Source organism: Neopelma chrysocephalum, unplaced genomic scaffold (assembly GCF_003984885.1).
Source record: "Neopelma chrysocephalum unplaced genomic scaffold, ASM398488v2 Primary Assembly neopelma1_42b, whole genome shotgun sequence".
Lineage (NCBI taxonomy): Eukaryota > Metazoa > Chordata > Aves > Passeriformes > Pipridae > Neopelma > Neopelma chrysocephalum.
The window spans coordinates 653,542-676,005 of NW_020897701.1; the positions used below are offsets into that span (position 1 = coordinate 653,542).

General features: G+C 36.9%; 1 protein-coding gene across 1 annotated transcript in view; it reads right to left on the bottom strand.

Annotated features, from left to right (window-relative positions):
* Positions 1-7,163: 7,163 nt before the first annotated feature.
* GUCY1A1 (guanylate cyclase 1 soluble subunit alpha 1) overlaps positions 7,164-22,464 on the bottom strand; it is a 34,589-nt gene continuing 19,288 nt past the window's right edge. Inside the window, exons 2-9 of the mRNA XM_027676867.1 lie at positions 20,447-20,863; positions 18,671-18,732; positions 16,990-17,048; positions 15,286-15,995; positions 13,328-13,813; positions 12,688-12,831; positions 10,367-10,521; positions 7,164-8,213 (exon numbers count right to left, since the gene is read on the bottom strand). Coding sequence (XP_027532668.1) covers positions 8,012-8,213; positions 10,367-10,521; positions 12,688-12,831; positions 13,328-13,813; positions 15,286-15,995; positions 16,990-17,048; positions 18,671-18,732; positions 20,447-20,695 — 2,067 coding nt within the window. The 5' untranslated portion in view covers positions 20,696-20,863 and the 3' untranslated portion in view covers positions 7,164-8,011. The remainder of the gene's footprint in view (positions 8,214-10,366; positions 10,522-12,687; positions 12,832-13,327; positions 13,814-15,285; positions 15,996-16,989; positions 17,049-18,670; positions 18,733-20,446; positions 20,864-22,464) is intronic.

The window sequence follows — 22,464 nt, forward strand, 5'->3', positions numbered from 1 at the left end:
CCCCGCTGCCCCGAGTGGCACCGCCGGCAGCCAATGGCGAGCGTGGCCGCTGTTCTAGGAGCCAATGACGAGGGCGGCCGCTGCGCTCTCACCCAATCAAGAGAAGGGGCGGGACTGCGGGAGGTGGTGGGGGCGGGCGGGGGTCGCGGGCCGGCGCCGCCCGGAGCGGAGCGCGCAGTGCTGCCCGCGCCCATCGCGGGGCCGGGGCGTCATTAAAGTGATCCAGGTGGCTGGCACCTTCCTGGTGGTGGGGTAGGTACCCAAGGTGTGCTCGCTCTGGTGTCACTGCTCTTTACAGTGGTTGCCTTCGCAGGAACGGAAACGTTTCCTCAGTTGTTTCATATACCAGTGCAACCACTCAACTTTTAGGAAGATAAATGCCTCCTAAAAAGTGAAGAATCCGAGGGACAAAATGACCGCAGATGTTTCTGCCCTGCACATTCATTTTTCAAAAGATGTTGAAGTTAAAAGCGTAATAATGAGTGGTCTCAGTAATGGGGACTTTCTTGTGTATTATTGAGTCCCTGTCAGTAGCCACCGTGAATAAACACTGCATTGTATCAGTAACCTGCTGCAGATGGATTCCTAAAGGGTTCTCTAAGTAAGGTATGATCCTTACAACAGGATTTTTTGAGTAGAGGATTACTGACAATATGCCAAGGACAGTTCAGAAATAACATACTGTCATCATATGTTATCCTATACGTGGAATAAAAAATGATAGTACAGCACTTGAAAAACCCATATGGTTTAAAGCCCTTTGTACCATCGAAAGACCTGGCCTCAGTGTATGAAATAAAAATTCTAAGGAGACTACTGATTTTTATTTTCTTGACTTGCTTAAAAAGAATCAAAATATATTAAAGAGATAATTAGTTTAGCTAGGAGGATTATAGGATGAGTACCTGGTGAGCTACTACTGTAGCAGCTCTTGGGTAGAGACCTTGCTACATGAAGGCACTAAGCCACAGACACCAACCAATCCAAATGGATTCTAGATGTAAGTAAAATTACAGAAGTTCAGACCTTAGTAAGATAAAGTAAGTTTAAATTTTGAACTGTTCACATACTTCTTGGAAAAAAAATGAAGTATGTATGTTTGAAATTCCATGTAAGTAAGTTAAAAAATGACACCATGTAAAATATTTTGAAAATTCATCTGGTAAACTTTTGAATCTGTGTTAATATCTGTTAAAAATTCTTCTAAGTGAGATAGACATCAGAAATTTGGCAAAGTGATCTCAGTAGACATTTCAAGAACAGCAGAGGGAAACCCTGCTGTTAGGGAATGTAGGCACAATAATGAATTCTACTTAGTTTAATACATTGCAAATCTACTGGGAAAACCAATTTTAGATTTTTTTAAAAGAATGACCAAGCACAAAAGCTTCTGTATAATCAGTTAAAAATCATACAAGTAATATGCTTATTTTGAAGGGAGGAAAGGAAATATTTAGATAAATTAACCAAACTACTGTGTAGAAAACCAAACAAAAACTGAATAGATGCAAATCTCTAAAAATCTCTTCAATTTCCAAGAAACTGGCAACAGAGATAATGTCATAAATCATGGTGCTGAAACCAAACCAAAGGCTATATTTTCCTATAGCTGAGGAGTGGTCAGCTTTCACCAATTAACTAAGATTTGAGTACATCAGGTCATTATCTACTTTTTCTATTTGGTAGAAAGTAAATTTTGGGAAAATAGGAAAACATGCCCTACAATACAAAGTTGTAGTTCTCTATTGAGATATGGTGTAAAAACCATCCTCATTCTTCACAGGTTTCAAGGGAATCCACTTGCTTGGTCTGTTTATGGGGTGAGCCCTCGTGCTCATAAAATATTAGAGAGATTACATGAAATTCTTTTTGGATATGGTTTTCAGAAAGTAGATTATCCTGTCAATTTTGTGTACCTGAGTGACATTTTTTCAAAAGTGCTACAAAGGTCAAAATTGCCTTAGACAAGTATGAAAGTGCCTTTCTTCTTTGGAGTTTGGTAATCTTGCATTTGCAGGCTGTTCTTGTGATTAACCAATTGTAATACAAATGGAAGTTCTAGTCAAGGTGAGATTTGTAAAACGTGAAGTGACAACAGCATGGGAGGAGCATGCTGAATTAAAGAGTTCAACGAAGTGATTTGCTGAGAGGGACAAGCTTCCATTCCCGATGCCTGCTGAATCAAGACTATCTGGTAGGTCTTAGGCAAGATTTGGTTTCAACTAAAGGAAAGGCTCCAAGTCAATAAGATAAAATACATGTCATATTAAGCTGTTAGTACTGAGCTGTGTTTTCAAGGCCCAACCCTGTCAGTACCAGGACTGTTAGGCTACATGCATTATGCGCATCACACAACCATTTGGACTGTATCTGATGCACTTCCATAAAGCCTGCAGTTTATTCCACTGTAGCACACAATCATATTCCCATTCGGGGACCCTCATGCACTAGGTACTGCTCAAGACCTACAGCCTAGCTGCTTTTTGGTATTCAGGAGTGAGAGAGTAGCTGTGGCACTAGATACAACTGGGACGTGCATGGGATGGAATGCTGATGAGAAAGGAGCCTTTTAGGCAGTGTTTTTTGTAACAGAAATCCTACCAGACAAATTTGCCTCTTTGTGTTCCCCTGAACATATTTCTCTGGAAGAGCCTCCTGCACTGGTCACGAGAAAGGCAAGAGTTGCAGTCAGTGATTACAGCTGAAAATCAACTGCTATATCTTTTAAGTGGTGTTTTATTTTAACATGTTTCTTCCTGATTTGAGATGCTGACTTGATCTGGCAATTCATGGTGAGACCCATGAAAGCAAAAAGTAACATAGGATCCTTTATGCTGTGTGAAAGGGCAGTTGCTGAGACAATAACTTTGGGAAACCACTAGCTGGCCAAGAACATCTGCATTCAGCTTAATATGGTTTGTGTTAATACACAAGCTCTATAAAACAAAGGAAGCATTTTAATAAGTTGCATTTTTTACTTTGGACTTTGCTTTTACAGTTCATTTTGTTACTGTAATCCTGAATAAAAATGCTACCTTATATGGTATTGCTGGATTCCACTTACTGAAGAGGGAGTTACTTTGTTGACATTGGATTGAATTATGGGTATTTTCTAATTAAATTTCAAATCATAATGGTCTGAGACTTGACATTTGGAATTGTCATAATACTACTTAACAGATGCAGAAATATGCTCTTAAGATCACTTCAGCAAGATTCATTATTTTTAATGTACCACTATACACTGATTTACTATACCATTACATTTATTTTTCAATACTGGTATTGACAAGCTAGGAATGAAACAGCCCTCAATATGTCCATGCTGTTCTGTAATGCAGTAACATGTATATTTGAGAAACTGAGCACTCTGTTGCATCCTCCTGTAAGAGGAATGTAATCTTAGCCATGTGGAGCAAACTAATAACATATCCAAATCTTCCCTAACATCATCTGCAATCAGTGGAAAGACTCCTATTCATTTTCACATGCTTGTATTCCAAAGCCCCTGGGAACGCCTCTGTCCTTGATATTTCTTTGGCAGGTTTTGTTGAGGCTGAAAAATCAGGAGAGAGGAAATGTATCTATGACTTAATCTACCTCTTTTCATATCTTTGGGATGTTACTGCATGTATTCTCTCAGTTACTTCCCATTATGTGCTGTGTGTGCAGGATGTGCATGTAAACATGGTGTTTGTTTGCTGTAGTGGCACAAAAATTTGTAACTTTGTACTGCTCAAAAGATGAGAAACAATTTTAGTACAGATCTTCAAAGGATGCCTTATAATGGGGCTGCAAAGCAATGTGCTCATTTACATTTATATTAGGAAACTACTGGTTCGACTTTGCTTTCAGCATCAAAAGTCTGTTGAAGCAGATGAGACACACAACTTTATAAGGTTGTTTACTTTGTTTCAAATTCTTTCACAGTTTATTATTTCTTTGACTGGCTCTCCAGCTTCATGTTCCAGCCTAGCTGCATATTTAACATTCAGATCCTTCTGTTTGTGCTCAGGACAATATGTATCTTTAAATGGTTGCATCTGGATGTAGGAAAGGTTTCAGAACCATGGATTATTTTCCATCTTTTATTTGTGCCTCAGTACCAGAGCAATGCTGAGTAATACAAGACAGTGACTTTTACTCTCCCTCTGTGCTCTGCAGAAAAGGGCTGCCAGTGAACTCATGTAAATGGATTGGGAAGTTAAAAAAAAAAAAAGCTTATATCTGATTATTTCCTTCCTATGCAGTTGTGAGCAGCCATACCATCAGAGTGGTTCTAGAGGTCTCTAAAGCCTGTTGTGGCGCACATCTTGCAAATTTTAGAGGTAGAAAAGAAAGTCCTAGCTCTCATTTCAGAAATAGCCTCAGTTAAATTTGGTCCCTGCCAAGCTGGCTTGTGATAAACTGGAGCAGAACTTTGAAAGCAACTCAGTACCTTGTACACCATATGGCAAATAGCCACAAAAGTTATTGCTTTTGCAGGAAACGAATCTTCCACTGCTTTTGCAGAACAATGAGCAGGCATTTAAAAAAACAGTAGCAGCTAGAGTAGGCCGGTAGGTTGTAGGATGGGTGGGGTTTGAAAATGGGTCTCCTAGCCAAGATTCAAGAGCAATTCCCCTTAATTCTGATGGCTTTCAGTTGGAAATACTGATTTTGCCTCCTGTATTGTTTGTTGCAGCTGTTTCTGAAAAGATTGTGAAATAAAATTATGGGAGAAATAAACTGGGTTTGGGGGAGGTCTGAATTCTTCCTTCAAAAGATTTCCTAGGAAAAAGTAGATCTGTCCCAGGGGCTCAATTATCTGTGCACTTCACTGTTTTGTTGGTTTCTGTGAGTTCGTTTGCTTTGGTTTTGCACAGTAGTTCAGCGAGAAAGAAAACATCAGCTCCACGCTAATTGTACTTCCTTTGATACCAGCAATGTGAATTTTTTTTCCAGCATCTCCCTGGAATCTTATCAGGTCATGCCTGAATGAAATCAAATTAGTTGAATTCTTTTGCTATAGCTTTCTCTTTAGCTATATCACTGTTAAGATTCAAAGGCCCCACTTTTTATTTATTTCAAGGGCCATTTACACCTCTTTGGCAAAGAAATTGCAGTGTAATAAAAATGTCTCTTCCATCACAGTGTAAATGTGAATGGGAATCAGCCCCACAGAATCTTAATGAACTAATAAAATAAAATTTCAGATATAAAAAAACTTTCTGGACATAATACTACGGTATTTGTATATTTATGTAAATAACATTGCATAGTCTCTGAAGATTTCCACAATATAACACACTATAATACAAGATATCAACTTACAAACAACTCTTTTACTTTCTTGCAAAATATCCCAGTATTGCATGGGTTAAATTGCCTTCCTTTTGTTTATCTCAACAATTTGCTTATTGGCTTTCTGATTCCTTTTTTCTTTTTCAACTGGATTTAATTTAAGTGAAAAGATTAGTTAAAAAGTGAAAGGAATATTTTAGATCTAAGTGAAAAGATCAGTTAAAATAATTGTCCCTTATTAAATACATATTTATTCAGCAAAAAAACTTAAACAGAAGAACAGCTTCAGTGAAATCCAAATTCTTAAATTATGCTTAAAGCTAAACAGACTTGTGGCTTTTTTGCAGAACTGGTCTGAACACAAGTACATTTTAAAGCACTTTCGTGAATTACTGTCTTAAATACATGCCTAAATCCCATTTACTTCACTGAGATTCAGGCACGTTGCTTTCTGTGTGCACCTTACCAGAATTCTTCTCTGAAGTTTGACACCACTTAGGAAGGTGTCAGGAACTGGCATGATGAACATCCTATTTTATGACAGATTTATACAGAATTTGGCCTTAAGCATGGCCATCATCTAGTCCAGCAATAGTTCTTTTCTAGGGACAAAAGAAAATTCCCTCCTAAGCATCCCTCCTATTCAGTAGAACTGAAGAAAGAAATCCTTTTTATTTAAAAGCCTATTTTTTTTTAACATTCAATAAATGACAGTGATGGATAGATTCATGCTGACCTCAGTCATTACTAGCTTAATACCATAAGCCTACTGAAGAGTCAGTAGTCAAATATTCCCACATTTTTATATCCAGGAGCACCGACATGGGACTGCTAGTAACCTCTGGGTATTTTGGTCAATTAAATAGAATTTTCTGACCAATATAATATTGCAAAGATCAAAATTTGCATAGTTCTTGTTTCCTTGAAATACTACTGTCAAAAATTTTACAGATACGTTTGCTCGTATATGTGTGTGTGCAATAGAGAGATATGTTTATACAGGATACACAGACTTTCAGGTTCCATTTTTGTGTCACAGAATTATTTCTAAGCATCTTGGATGGATATAGTAGACCTCAAGGAATAGAAGGATTCAATATTTCAAGTTTTGTTCAAATGCTGCTTACAGGAAATCTGAATTGAAATACAGTTTTAAAATGTTCTTAATGCTAGACTCTTATAAGGACTTTTCTCAAGGCTCTGATGCTACATGTTCTGTATGAGTTTCTACCACAAAATAGCTAAATAGATAAAATGGTATATTGAGCTTCAGAATGTACCAGTCAAGATCAGAAAATGAACAAAATGGCACCTTAGTCTAATGTAATTGCTCCCTGTAAATATTCAGAGAGCAAAATCTGATTTAGTGGCAAGTAGCTTGAAGAAAGACTTTTATGGCTTGATATGCCAAACGCCAAGAGTTTAAGAGGTTAGAATAATAACTAATAATATTTGATACTAATGGAAATAGTAGTGTGTGTAAGCTCTGCAATTCTCCAGCCCGCGGTTGGGATCAAACTGTACAGCACAGAGGAATTTCCAGGCAGATGGATCTGCTACTTAGAGATCAGACAGAATCCTCAATGCACAACTTTTAACTAACTCTATTCTGCCAGTACCAGAGGCAGACCCTTTAGAGTTCTTCACTCATTTTCCATCATCCACAACAAAAAAGTAGTAATATTAATCTTTGTATATATGTTCATATGTTTTAAAGCATTTCTGCTCACTTGAAGATTCCCCTGGCAAGTTTAAAGTGAGCATATCATAGGCCATTCCATAACATGTCATACCTCACATTGCATCCTTGAATAAGGATCATAGCTTTAAGCTCGTGTGCTTCTGTTCCATTTTGTGCAGTCTAACTGGAATTTCCTTTCTAAGCAAACATTCCAAATCATATTTTATTACACTTCTGTTAAAACATTTCAAATTTAAATGACAAAAATAAGAAAACATTTATTGCTGTAATACATAATAAGTGGATATTTTTATTTTTAAGTATTTTAAAAACCCTAAGAACTAAAATAGTTTGATGATTACAGACTTTAGTAAGTGATTATACAGTGTTTTAATCTATATTAATTTTATACACAAAATAAAGTTCATGAAACAGTAAGCGGCAACTCTGCTATGCATGTTTATTAGCTACAATTAGCAGCCTGATCCAGAAAATGCTGAGCACCCTCATAATTTGACTCCAGTCAGTATGAGAAGATGGTCAGCAACTTCTAGGATGGGGCCCAAATGATGCACTGGGAGGAGTATGTGATAGCAATGACACAATTTTAATGGACATTTTCTTATGGAATCTCTAAGAAAATACATTTTAATAGTCATTGATAAGCACCAGCTCACAACACTGCATGTGACTGCATCACTTGCACATTACATTTCCTGACAAACTGCATATACGATACATCTAGAATTCTCAGTACAGAGAGAACTGAGTTATTACGGAGCACTAACAAATTACCACAGAGAAAATACAATTTATAGTAGCATTTCCAACTGTGAAGCTGCAACATTACTTTAGTGACTATGTTCCTTATGCAAAGGAAAAATAAAAAGTAGTCAGTGACATACTTCCTGAAATTTTAATACTGGCTTTCAGGTGTTAACAATCTAAAGTGCTTGCATGTTTCATATAGTTTTAAAAATTTTCAATTTATACAAAAAAAAATCCAAATATTTATAAATTTATTCTATACATTTCTGAATGTACAATTTAGTCTATTCCTGTTTCCTCACCCAAAAAATTGGCATTGCCATCTCCCAAATCTCTCTTTTGAAACCAAGTCTGTGAGTTTGTTCCTTGAATATAAGCATCCAGAAAATAGCAAATTCCAGGGATATCACTGGGAAAATTTGGTGGAAGCTCTTCTCTTGAGCGAGGTGTGAACACAAATCCTGGATATTCCTTTAACAACCTAGAGCAAAAATGAAACATCTTGATTAAAAATGAATCAGTCACTATTAAGTGCAGACATTAAATAATTCTTTATATATGGCAGGGCAGAATCCAAATTAATCTTTATATGTTATTTACTGAAAATATAAGAAGATACTGGTTTTTTGGTAACCTATTAACTTGTGCATCAGTGCAAGTAGAAGTATCACCTCTTTTTTTGTCTTGTCAATGTTTTGTATGTAGAAGTTATGTTTATCGTAAATATTTTCAAAGATGGCTTAGTGCTGAAAGCTAGCTCACATCTGCACATCAAATGCACCATAATTAATGTTTCAAAGAATGAAATACTGTAAAACTTAATAATTAAACTATTCAGATCCTTCTACTAATTCTAATATTTTTGCTTTTTCACAGGTTGAGACAGAGATTGCTAATCTGTAGGATAAATATTGATAACTGGTATCTGAGCTTTTAAAAAATTACTGCAATATACCGGAGTTGTTCAAGATGCCATAATGTTATCAATATGTGTTTAGAATTGGTGAATGAATCAAAAGAAAAAAACACCAAATAAAAAGAACATCTTCATCACTCAGGACAAAAAAGAAACACAACTATAATAACAACAGTTTACCTGTTAATCAAATTGCCTACTTTCTAGGCACTCAGAGATTTATATTTTTTTCAACAGTATACTAATTCCAAATATTCTCTGGAGATGAATACACAGGCATGCAGAAACCTACTTATACCACCAGTTATAGGCAAGTCTTGTGTGGACAAAGTGTCTAATGGTTTTAAAAAAAGACTGTAGTCAGTACTATTTAAAATGATTTTACATACAGAGATGGAAAAACAGTCACTGTGGGCCAGCACTGTTCTTCTGACATACATAAGCACTGGCAATGCTAATGCTATCTCTGTGTTTTTAGAGCGCATAATCAAAAAGGTTACTTTCTGTGTGCTCTAATACCTGTGTTACTTTTTCTAAATCACCTATACAAGATAATCTAAAGCTTGGCACCCTGTATGTCACACAGCACATGCTGCAGGGGATGTCAGGATCCTGTGCCAAATTCTCTGTCTGACGTTGGACACAGAATCTTGCCACAAGGCATTATCAGATACATGGCAGTGACTACAAGCTGTGTAGAAACAACAGATTACAGCCCAGGCTACACTGAGGGTAGCTGAGCTTCCTTAAAATGTAGAAAATAATTTATAATATTTCTGGTTACTTTACCCAGCCAGCCATATCACTTTGTGTTTGTAGATTCACTCTCTGCAATACATTCTTATAAAACTTTTGGCCACTCTGGAAGAAACAATAATCTCTGTCAGAGCAGTGGCATAAAATTCAGATCTGGATCTGGAGTTCAGATGTTGGCTGTTGTTACCATCACATTCAAAACAGTTTCCTATTGTCTTGCCTGGCATCTATAAGACATTATTATTTGACCATGAACATGTTGCAAGGTGATTTTGAAGTAGAATTAAACAGATAATACAAAGAGAGTGTTAGGTTTAAAGGACAAAGGAAAGATGCTGTATTTCCCATGGGAGAGTCTGCTAGCTGTCTGCATAACCACAGTTCACATTACTAAAAATATCTGAGTGGATAAATGGTACAGCCTTAAGTTCCATACTAAAGGTGTTAAACTGAATTAGTGATCAAGACCTTTATAAACTAAACACTGGCGTGGTTGACTCATTGCAACCTAATAATTCATCTTTCCTAACCAAAAGAGAATGACAATGTGTAGAGTGATGTTTAACAGTTCTTCAGTAAGGTTGTTACTTTCAAGGGCATCTGCAGCCAGTTTGGCATCCAGTTCACAGTGAAAGCTCAAAGAAGAGCAAACTATATGAGAGAAGAAGGAAAAAAAGCAACACATATACAGCTGCGGGGTAAAAAGCAAAATTGGTCCAGACAGTCCATTTATTTTAAATGTAACATCTGAAAAATAAGTATCAGCTGTTCTGTTTCACATTTTTTCTTGCTATTGCTGGTTGAATTCTGCCTACTAATAACCGCAGTGCATTCATGAGCAGTCAGATAAAAAGAGAAAAAGGAAAATAAATAGCAATGCTTCAGGGAAATAAAAAAGAAAAAGAAGATAACGGACTACTACAGCAACTAGGTGGACATTTTACATATATCAAGCACTGTACCTGTAAGTTGTTGGGCTGACATTTATTTTTCTAGGTATACTGCAAGATTCAAACTTATTGGCAAGGGTTACATTATTTCCAAAAAGGCAGTAACGAGGCATTTTTACCCCAACAACTCCAGCAAAGACAGATCCAGAATGAAGGCCAATACGCATCTTTAATAAAAGACAAAAAACAGCATTATTAGGTAAAACAGGATGGGTAAGATCAGTTTTATAAATTCTTCCTCTATTAAAAAAACAATATAATGAGCTACTAATATACATTGATTTAGCACAGTCTCCTTAAAATATCTGTATTCTGGTCATCACTGCTCATGGAGAGGGAACTAGCTGAAGTTTATCTTGCATTGCATTTTTAGTAAGTAATCCTTCCATATCAAAATATGACTGTGAACTGCTGGTCTCTGTGGCAGTAAATTGATCTAGAAGCATCAGCAGGATGGCACTTGGATACTTTCTGGGAGGAATTACATGACACAGTGTAAGACTGCTGACAGTTCATAAAGAGTACTTGCTTTGCTGTTCAGGTCAGAAGACAAGTCTTAGGGAATAGAAAGACAGTATATCCTGCAGTTCCAACTGAACTCTGTTGACAAGGTCACACATAGATTAAATCCCAGTCCCAGATTACTGAATTTTCATAATTCAGTTAAAGAATCATTTAGGTTAGAAAAGACCTCAAAGATCATAAAGTCCAACCAGTAACTGAGCACTGCCAAGTCCACTAAACCATGTCTCTAAGGACCACATCTACATATCCTTTAAATGTGTAGATGGCGACTCCAAGGATGGTGACTCCACCACTTCCCTGGGCAGTCTGTTCCAATGCAACCCTCTTCATTAAGAATGTTTTCCTAATATCCAATCTCAAAACATTCTCTGGCAAAACTTGAGGCCAATTCCTGTTGTTCTGTTACCTGGGAGAAGAGACTGACCCCCAACTCATTCCAGCCTCCTTTTGGGTAGTTGTGGAGAGCAATAAGGTCACCCCTGAGCCTCCTTTTCTCCAGGCTAAACACTCCCAGCTTCCTCAGCTGCTCCTCATAAGACTTGTGCTCCAGAACCTTCACCAGCTCCATTACCCTTCTCTGGACACGCTCCAGCACCTCAATGTCTTTCCTGCAGTGAGGGGCCCTAAACTGAACACAGGATTCAAGGTGCGGCCCAACCAGTGCTGAGTACAGGGGGACAATCACTGCCCTGGTCCTGCTGGCCACACTATTGCTGATACAGGCCAGGATGACATTGGCCTTCTTGGCCACGAGGGCACACTGCTGGCTCATGTTCACCTGCCTGTCAATCCAGCGATCAACACTCCTGCCCAACTTGGTGTTGCCTGTGAAGTGACTGAAGGATGCACTTGATCTCTTCATCCAGGTCACTGATAAAGATATTAAATAGAGCTGGCCCCAAAACAGTCCTGGGGAACCAACAGCAGCTGAAATAGTTTGATATCTCTTCTTTTTAACTCATACTCAGATTTTTGACTTTTACTTAGCTGGTGCTGCTTTCTATGAGGTTTTTGGTGGGTTTTTTTGGAGGTGTGTTCTTTTTCTCATGTGCATTATACATATGTAGACCTGTTTTCTTCACAATAGCATTCTGACACAATAATGGCATGATGTCAACAAGCTTGCATGTCTACTATGTGTGCTACTCTTTTCATATCAGGAGAATATCATATCATTATGAAGAAGTTGCAATTTCTAATTTTGAGTGTTAAAGCAGAAAAACCTGCAACAAAAGCAAAATCCACCCACAGAGCAAAGATGGCTGAATTCCTCATTGAAAGGAAGCCATAAATATAACTACCATTGAATCTAACAGTTCCTTTGACAGCATTAACACCATTATCTTATGGTAGTGGTTCAGTATCTGACTGTAAAACAAGAACAGCAATGGAATCATTTAAGATGTCTGGATTACTACAATCAGAACGTCTTTAGTCATTCATATTCATAGATGCTACGTCAAAAGACATAGATGTCTAATTTTGAGAAAGGATTAGTAATTTCTTTAGAAAACAGACTATTCCATGCCACTGACAAATTTATTGCTACTGAGACAAAAACTGTAGCATGTCAGATTGTACATACTGGCTTCACTGCATTAAAGTCTTTTGGGTTGATTTTCAGATCTCTATTTCACCTTTACCTCACCACAAAACTCTCATTCACAGAATTAAAAAAGTAATTTGATTCCCCAAATTGTCTGAGTTGATGCAATGACGTGAAATTTCCTTGAGTCAAAACCCCAAAAAGCAACTAAACAAACAAAAATGCCCACTTTAACCATATAAAATACAATAAAATATATGACCTTGATAGGCTCTCCGTGGGGAGACACCACCTCATCTGACAGTTCCATCATCTTCAGGGCCATCAGTGCTATTTGAACAGCATGTGTTTCACTTTCTTTGTGTAAGCCTCCAGCAACACAGTAGGCATCTCCAATAGTCTCAACCTAAAAGAGGCATATTTGTACCTTACTGTTAGACTGTGTGATACATATAAAAGAATAGTCTGACTTCAGTAAGAATTGTAGCTACGTATTGACCAAGTTTAATTTTCATGCAAACTTATCCTGGACAAATCCTTCAGTATCATGCAAAAGGAAAAACTGCACAACTTATATTTATTGCTGGGCATAATTCTGAAATATTTTTCCTTGTTCATCTACTGTCAGGCACCCATAGCTATATTAAACACCTATTTATTCCAGATTCACAGCAGTGTCATTGAAATTAAATTTTAAAATTAACTCTAAAGTTTTGATGGGTTTCTCTCTTGGCTGCATGAACAGCTGTTTATATTGATTTTTATTTTTTTTTGTGATTTATCTGTCATTTAAAAATGGTTTATGGCAAAATGATTATTGGACCTCTATTATCCTCTGTCCTACTTAGTCTTAATTTCCTTTCCTGCCCCAGAATCCCACAGAAAAGCAATGAATTGTGTACCTTGTAGACATCTAGCTCTCCACATTGGTAATCAAAGCGAGTATAAAGCTCATTAAGCATGGTGATAACCTGCATAGGTGAGCATTGGGAACAGATGGCAGTGAATCCAACTATGTCAGAAAAAAGCATTGTGACATTATTAAATTTCTTGGCTTGTACAACTTGTCCCTGCCACAGCTGCTGAGCAACCTCTCCAGGAAAAATTGAAAACAGAAGATCTACAGTCTTCTTCTTCTCTTCTTCAAGTGCTTGATGGGCCTGCTCAAGGGTTGCTTTTAGCTTTCCTAACCTCTTCTTCAGTCCATCCTGGGCTCTGGCCTGCTCTCCTATCAGAACGACATCTCTCAATGCATTGTGAATGGGAATATCTGAGAGGTACAATCCACGTCCTGTAAAATCTTCTAGTCTATCCACACAAGGAGATCCCAAGAATAGAATGGCACTGGATTCAAAAATATAGATCATTTGGCCTTTAAGATCCATTACCTGAAACAGTTAAAGAAACAAGAATTCATGCAAAACATGCATGGCAATGGTCTAGAAACAAGAAGTTTTAGAGGAAATACGTTTTGCTGAAATGTAAGAAAATCAAGACTGGTCCATAGTCCTTATATTTGCATGCATTTGCTTAAGAGAGAACATGGGGTGCTGAATCATAGAGCCATCACTTTTATTGAGTCTTCTGGTACAAAAGTTAGACCCCAACTTAAGGATAAACACCTAATTATGTTTGAGTATCAGTATCAGTTTTAGCTTAGGAGAAAAAGAAAAATGAAAATAATGAAATTTTGTGCATTTTCATCTTTTCATAAAATGTTACTGATTAGAGTGGCCTATGAATTTCTACTAATAACTCTAGTTCATGCACTTTCCTCTGTAAGATAAAGTGAGAAAATCTGCTTCAGTTTTATCATAGGATATTCAGTACTCAGTGCAATTCAAAATTAAAGTCAGAAATGGAAGAAATGTCCCATTTTAATGATCTAAAAAAGAAATATATTTTGTATAAAGTGGTTTTATGTTCCTTCGGTAACCAGTTGTGTAATATGCAAGGTGCTGCAGAGCTTAGCTTAACACTGCTTTGAAAGACCACTATTCTAGTAACACCTTTTCCTTGCTAATAGTCATTTGCATATGCAATTACATGCAAAAGCCAAGCTAAGTCTACTACCCCTTGAAATTTTCTAGTGCAGAAATGGATCTGAGATGAAGTAGATACATTTTTTAAAAGTAGCTACGTTAATAAATGAGTGAAACTTTTTTCTCTTCTTCCCTTAAAGTCGTGGAATGTTGAGTCCGAACTGGTAATTCATCTTGGAATGCCTCAGGTGTATATATACTGGAATTCAGCTGGGACCAGGAATGAATAAAAACAGTCATTGAATACTCAATGTTTTTTACTGTCCCAGGTCATTTGTCACAGACCCAACTTCAGCAAAGATAGCAAGTAATCCCATCAGCTCAAACTAAGGGGAACCTTTGGTGGTTGCGTCTGATGAATACGTCAGAATATAAAAGATATCAAAATGCCAAAGATACCAAAGGCTGAATGATCAAAGGAAACATCTACTTCTATTCCCCAAATCCTAGAGCTGTTGTTTCCAAATGATTCAGGGGCACTTTGTTAAAGCTTTCCCTGACACTCTCTTTGTATTGGAGATGCCCTTATTCTCAGAAGCATGGCATATCACTGGCTTTATCTCAATATTTCAAATTATTTCAAAAAATTCAAGTTAGCATTCAGATTTTACTTGGTAAAAGTCCTAAAGCAGAGTTTTGACTGAAGTTGGCTTCAGAATCTGAATAACATTTGAGTACCCTAAATAAATTATTATTATGCAGTTATATTAGATATTTGGAGGTAGAAAATGCAAAATGCACCATGTTTTTTGGATATTTTAAATCCATCTGAAGAAAACAAATTCCTCATAGAAGTAATAGCAGTAAAGAGCTCTTACCATGGATGGTTTCATATCAGTATTGTCCCATCTTCTAACTCGTACAGTAAACTGCATATTTAGCATTGTCATTATTCCACTAAAAGTGCAGCTTACTTTGGGGGTAAGAATTTCAAAATATTCTTCAAAATTGGGCTTAGCTTGAAATTCTCTCCTGGTCAAAAGTCTTCTTATCCCATTTCCAATTTGAAGAACTGACATATCCTTGTCAAACATAAAATGAAATGGGAAAGTCTTACAGAACACAGAGGCAGGAATCACAAGTGAAGACTGTGGTTTACAGGGAGATAAGGAAGGCTTTGCACTTTTGACTTGTATAGAGTACAGCAAATAAGGCTGATTAGCAAATTCAGTGCAGTCATTATGGAAACAAGGAGGCATGAGCATCACTTCCACCTCAGTTTCATACAAAATATGAGCTGCTGCTTTAATGATACCAGACAGAATAAGACTTGTGATTTTCTTAGGAAAGAAATAATACACATTTAAGAAGTCCTGATCTTTCTCCAGGCATAATATGGAGGCATCTTCAAGTTTGTCCTTTTTTCCTGCTTCTTGGCTGTGGCCACTCTGCTTCAGCAGGGTAGTGAAACTGTTCAAAAAGTCCTTAAGGGTCCCTCCAATAACCCCTAATATGTGTTCATCCTCTTCATAGCATATTTTAAATAGCTCTTCACCGAGAGATTCCCGTAGAGACTCCACAGAAACACCTGCATAGAACACATTTTAGTCAGAAATGCATTCATCATTCTGAATCAAAGGCTAACCTACACTTTTTTTTATCCTAGGCCAAAACAAATTAGCAATATGCTTCCCTGATCCATCATTGACACCTGAGGGGATTCTTATTTAGGAGTCCTGGAAACAGGGAGACAATTGGTTGTAGTTTAAAAACATCCAGGATCAGGTGTTCTTTGAAGAGATGTAGACAAAATGAATACATGCTTTGGCACAAGATTTAACTCAACACCCTTAGATTCATATAAAGGAGTAAAATAAGAATTTTAAAAATTAACACAAGAATAAAATAGGATATGCAGATATAAGTACTATGCCTAATACAGTACATTAAATGACTAGGAATATTCCAGAGCACTAAGGCCAATTGGCACAGAATGGCTCACATCTTTGCTAGTAAATTGTTTTTAACAGGATAACTGGATGCAAAGTGACTGTTGGGAATGTTCCAATTCCCCAGCTGTTACTGGGAATCATTTGGAAAAGTGTTGTCTGTCACAGAACAACTGTGTATGGAAGACCATATTTCAGTTCCTGGAAATGTTAATTTACTATTACAGATGTAGCCAGAGTTACGTATTTAAAATTACAGCAGTTCTCTTCTGACACACTACAGTCCTTCAGAAGATGAAAAGGATCAAACAGTTTTTCATTAGTATAAAACTGTAACTTCTTATTAATGCATAATTCCTTCCAGATGTTGGATCTTAGGGGTGGATGATTCTATGACAGCTCAGACTCAAGAAACTTGTCTTTTTAGCCCAAATTTTGATAGTAATTGCAGAGATCAGAGTTTCACACAGCTCACAGAGATCACAGATGCTGCCTCTGTTTTGGCAGCATCACCACAACCCTTACATGGAAGAAATTATTTCTTAGTAACAAGACTAATTTATATAGAATACATTATCTTATATATAGGGCATATATAATCTATTTCTCTGCTATTAAACAAGTTTACATTACCTGCTGCATTAGCATGATCACTGATGATTTTTTCAAAATCTTCACTATCCCCAGGTATTCTGTAAAGATCATAAAAATACAAATAAAATCCCTAAAAATGTAAGATTAGCATAGTAAAAATAGTAAGTGCAGAAGTTACCTACCTTGTGTTTAATGTGTACAGACCAAGTTTTGCTCATCAAATAGGAAGTTTTTAATTAATTAAAAATGGGGTCCTGATAGGATCTTAGATTATCCTTTGCATTTCTGGTGAATTAAAGTTTTGGTGGTCTGAGCTCAGATTATGGATTGAGGCCACATTCTCTTGCCTGTCATTGCAACAGTCCTGTTTTTTATTTGGTTTGTGTTTTTTCTTGAAGCTATAACTATATTTCATAATGTGTTGTATAATACAATTGGAATTTATATTCAAGCATTTTTTTTGAATTACATTGCATTACATTAAAAAGAGGTGAGAAAGTATTTCTGCTTTGAGAGGAAATGCTAATAACAACTATGAATTTCAAAATTATTTTTTCACCAATAGTAATCCAGATTTTTGACACAAAATTGCAGCCCTCTGAGTTCTCTGAGGATAATAAACGTCAACCTGTTTGTTGAATGTCTGACTCAAAATTATGAGAAGGACATGTAGCTTAGATTAACCTCCATATAACAATAAATTCCCGATACAAGCTTTCTGAATTTCTTCACTTGAAATACAATAGATATGCAAAAGCAATACAGACTTTTAGATTTGTTTTACATTTGCATTATTACTTCATTAAGAATATCAGTAATTTTTTGTTTTAAAGTAATACTTCAGGAAGAAACACATAATTAGAGATAGGGCAAACATTCTTAGCAATAAGCCAGTCAGCAATTGCAATGCACATCTGACCAGCTGTCTTTGGTTCAGTCAATGTATGTAAAGTGCTTTAAAAATATCAAGTATAATTTAAAAAAGATACATTGCAATTATCTATTCTTATCATGGTGAGCAACAGTGTAGTTTCCAACTTCAATTTTTTTCTTCACTTGGAAAGGAGATTTAACTGGAGGGGCTTATTTTTTCACATGCATTCAATAAATTGAATCCTCAGTGTATCATGAGATGCTAATAAATTCTCACTCCCTACAAGGCTCAAATGATTAATATTGGATTAGTACTAAGGAGTGCTTAAAATCAAACTGAGTTCCTCAGAAACAGAAACCAGAAGCCAAGTGAGCTTAGGAAAATGCATGTCAGTATCTGGAGCATATGATTGTTCACTGTATCAGAAGCCAAATCCTTTTGTATAATACTAATTGTTTGTATTTAAAACTCTTTCCTTGGGATCTTAGAAACACTGAGCTAGACCCATACACAACATATCTATCTTTCCATCTGTGCCCAAGCAGTGTCTGAATTCCTCCAAAACACTTGCTCATTTTAAACAAAGTCCTTGCCTGTTTCCCTGTACAAATGGCTAAACTTGCCCATTAAGTCAACTTTGTGAGTGATATAAATATTTATGAATATTTTAAAATAAAATAAATCATTACTAACTTACATTATATGAAATGTTACACAACAATTTGACAAGATAATTGAAAACAGATTCCAGAAGTCCTGATTCCCAGTCACCATGCCAGTCCTTATGAACTGTTTGAAAAATGTTTTTGCAGTGAAGTTAGTAACAAGCTCATCACACATACATACCTGGTGTCTTTTATTCTGTGTTTTGCAAGTGTTCTCTGAAGTGCAAGATTTAGCCTTTCAAACTGGGGAAAAAAATATGTACGTTGATTGAAATGTCATTGCTGAAAATTTAATCATAAGAATAACATCTTTATACAGAGAAGAATTACTTTGCTGTCCTTGGGACGAACATCTTTTTTTAAGATGGTATTGCTATTAGAAACAGCATGTCATTTCTGTGTTTGGGGTTTCCTTTATGTTGATGTCTTCAGCTCCAGCACCTCTATAATTAAGCCCCTAAACTCATGTGCACCAGTGGTTGTGTATTTAAATACAGTGATGTTCTTTACCTCCAGGTTTTCAGGTGGCAATAAAGACAGTGCTGCTAAGAAATAACTATACCTAACACAACTTTCTAATATTACACATCCCCCCAAAAAACCCCACAGTACCATGGATTCAAAATGTAGAAAACAAGCAAAAACCATTTATGGAAAACTGAGATTAGGAAGATGCTTAGGTCTTGACCCTAAATCAGCATGAGAGCAGACTACTATACTTGGACAAAGTTCCAATGAATATGACTTGATCATAGTATCTCTGACTTTGCCAAGCTTTTGTCACAGCTATGAATCAATCATGAACTAGCCTATCATGATTATATAATAGTCAGCTGCATACACTTATACCACTCTTTAAAGAGAAAAAATATCAGTTACTTCGTTAAAAATCCCACCAACTATATACTAGAAAAGCAAAACAGCTATCATGACACCACAGAAATGGTGCTTTGCCAGTTTATTCATTCTTGGATTAAAAGTATTCTCCTTTATAAATTTAAAGATCAGTTCACAGGTTGAAAGGGATGGACTTCAGCTGTGTAAATGCAGCAGAGATAAAAATGGATTTATCAAAAATTGATTATCTAGAGGCTTAGTGAATGGGTAATAGATAAAGAGCTGCATAACCAGATCTGCAAACAGACTTAAGAAAACTCCAGCACTTTAAATAAGGTACATTGAATGTCCATAACACAATTGTAATTAAATGAGTGTACAGAATTGTCCATTTGCCATTTGTAGTCCCAATATATATCAGTCAGTTCCTTCAAACCTTCCACAGAATTTGAGGCAAGGCCAAGTGTTGAATGTTATGGAGCTGCATTTTTCATGTTCTTTTTACAGAGATAAACCATGGTATTCATTTCCACTCAAGCAAGCCTGCACTGTACCTGTTTTCATTTAAGTTGAGCAGAGACATAAGAATATCTTTGTGGTAAACACAAATGATAATGTTTTTAAAAATAGTATGGCAGGAGGTTAGCATCATAGCAGATGGAAACAGCTATTTTAATTTTTTTTGTGATAATGACTAATGCACTTAGCAGTATGGATTCAGTTAGGTGAATTGATGACATGACCCCATAATTTACATAATTAGGTAACAAGACAGAGTTTCTATAATTGTATCTCTATGTAAAAAAAATGCTACAGATATAGACAGATTTAAAAGGAACAATTAAAAAGATTAGTGGAAGATTGCAAATATAAGGCAAAAATATAGAGAAATACAGTGGAAGGAATGGTGTGCACAAAAGAGATTGTGGCAAAATTATATCCAAAAGGAATGGAAGCAGATGAAATGAGGATTTAGACTGTGAAGAACTACATGAGAACACAAGCTTTGAAATGAAAACAACTTTCTAAAGGCTTACAGATAAAGGCAGGCATAGAATGCTTTTTTAACACTTATAATTAAATGCTATTAAAGTTTTATTATTATGCAGTATCTATTTACCTCAGGAAAGATTAGTTTGCAGATGCTTTCAGTTAGTGTGTGCAGGTACACTCTACTTCGGCTTGTTTTCCTTTGTGGAAGGTTTGCTTGACCATCTTTTTCATGGACTTCTTTGCAGATGGGCAGTGCTGCTCTAGAACTGTTTTCTGTGCAGTCCTTGTCATGTTCCTCAGTAATGTGACCTTGAGTCAGTAAGGAGAAAGGACATTCCCCTGTGATCTTCAAGTCTTTCAGTTTTGTACAGAACATACTGTACGAAGTCTCTCTCTTGAGATTAAGAGTACTTGGCTTTGCACTTAAATAGTTCTCTTTTGTTTACTAGCAAGACCAGAAGATGCCAGAACAGTAAGCTGATAAGGCAACCACTGTGGAAGGTTATTGGTAGCTATAAATCATCACAGGAAAAAATGTGTGCCCCTACAAAACAAAAAAAAAAGAAAAAAATTAAAAACATTTATTTTCTCTTCTAAATTCCCATGACATGCCAGTTTTATCGTAAGTACATTAAAATAATGGCTTTTTGAGGACCTTGTTCAGGAAAGCACTTAATCTCATGTGCCCTTTCAAGCATGTAACCCCTACTGACTTCAATGCTTCAGGTAACTAAAGTTGCGTGCACAGTTAAGTTCTTGGATGAATGGGGACTGGAGTGATTATGGCAGAGGACTTGTTTTATCTGATATATTTTTGGTCACAAAGATGGATGAGGTTTCTGAAAGAGCAGAATTCTAATGAGAAAATCTTTTTAATTCTTCATAGGCAGCTATTAAAAACTACCTGATACAGTGCAATGAAACTCATTTGTTATGGATACTTAAATCTCAATTTACTTGATGCTTGTAATCATTTTTGTCCTTTTTGTCCTTTGAGACACATATGACTAAAGTTAGTATGTGCACTTCAACAGTAAACCATCCAAAGCCAAAGGTTAGCATCTTGTGTAAGAACAACTGACTGGTGACAACTAACATCATGGGAATTTGACCGCATAACTGAAGTTCCTCAGAAACATCAAAGGATTTTTATGGTTTTTAAGGTGATAACTTTTGAACACCATATTTAAAAAAAAGGCTTCACTTTTCATTTTAATAATGAAAAGTGTTTGTTACAAGGCCAAAGCCCAGCTGGAACTTACTCTGGGTACTGCTGTAAAAGACAATAAAAATATTTTTACAAATATATCAGCAACAAAAGGAGGGCTAAGGAGAATCTCCATCCTTTATTGGATGCAGGAGGAAACATAGTGACAAAGGATGAGAAAAAGGCTGAGGTATTTAGTGCTTTCTTTGCTTCAGTCTTTAATAGCAAGAGCAGTTGTCCTCAGGGTACCAAGGCCCCGTGGTGGAAGACAGAGACAGAGAGCAGAATGATGCCCCCATAATCCAGGAGAAAATGATCAGTGACCTGCTACATGACTTAGACACACACAAGTCCATGGGGCCTGATGGGATGCACCCAAGGGTACTAAGAGAACCGGCAGAAGAGCTCACCGAGCCATTTTCCATCATTTACCAGCAGCCAGGCTAACTTTACCGGGCTAACTGGGGAGGTCCCAGTTGACGGGACATTAGCTAAGGTAATGTCCATCCACGAGAAGAGTCAGGAGGAGGATGCGGCCTGTCAGCCTGACCTCAGTGCCAGGGAAGGTCATGGAGAAGGTCATCCTGAGTGCCATCACACAGCACATGCAGGACAAACAGGGGAGCAGGCCAGCGTGGGTTTATGAAAGGCAAGACCTGCCTGAAAAACCTGATCTCATTCTATGACAAGGTGACCCACTTGATGCATGAGGGAAAGGATGAAGTCTACCCTACTCAAATAAAGACTTTGACACCATTTCCCACAACATTCTCCTGGAGAAACTGGCTGCTCATGGCTTGGGCAAGCACACTCTTTCCCAGGCAAAAAACTGGTTGGATGTCTGGGCCCAGAGTGGTGGTGAATGGAGTTAAATCCAGTTGGCAGGTCAGTAGTGGGGTTCCCCAGGGCTCAGGATTGAGGACAGTCCTGTTTAATGT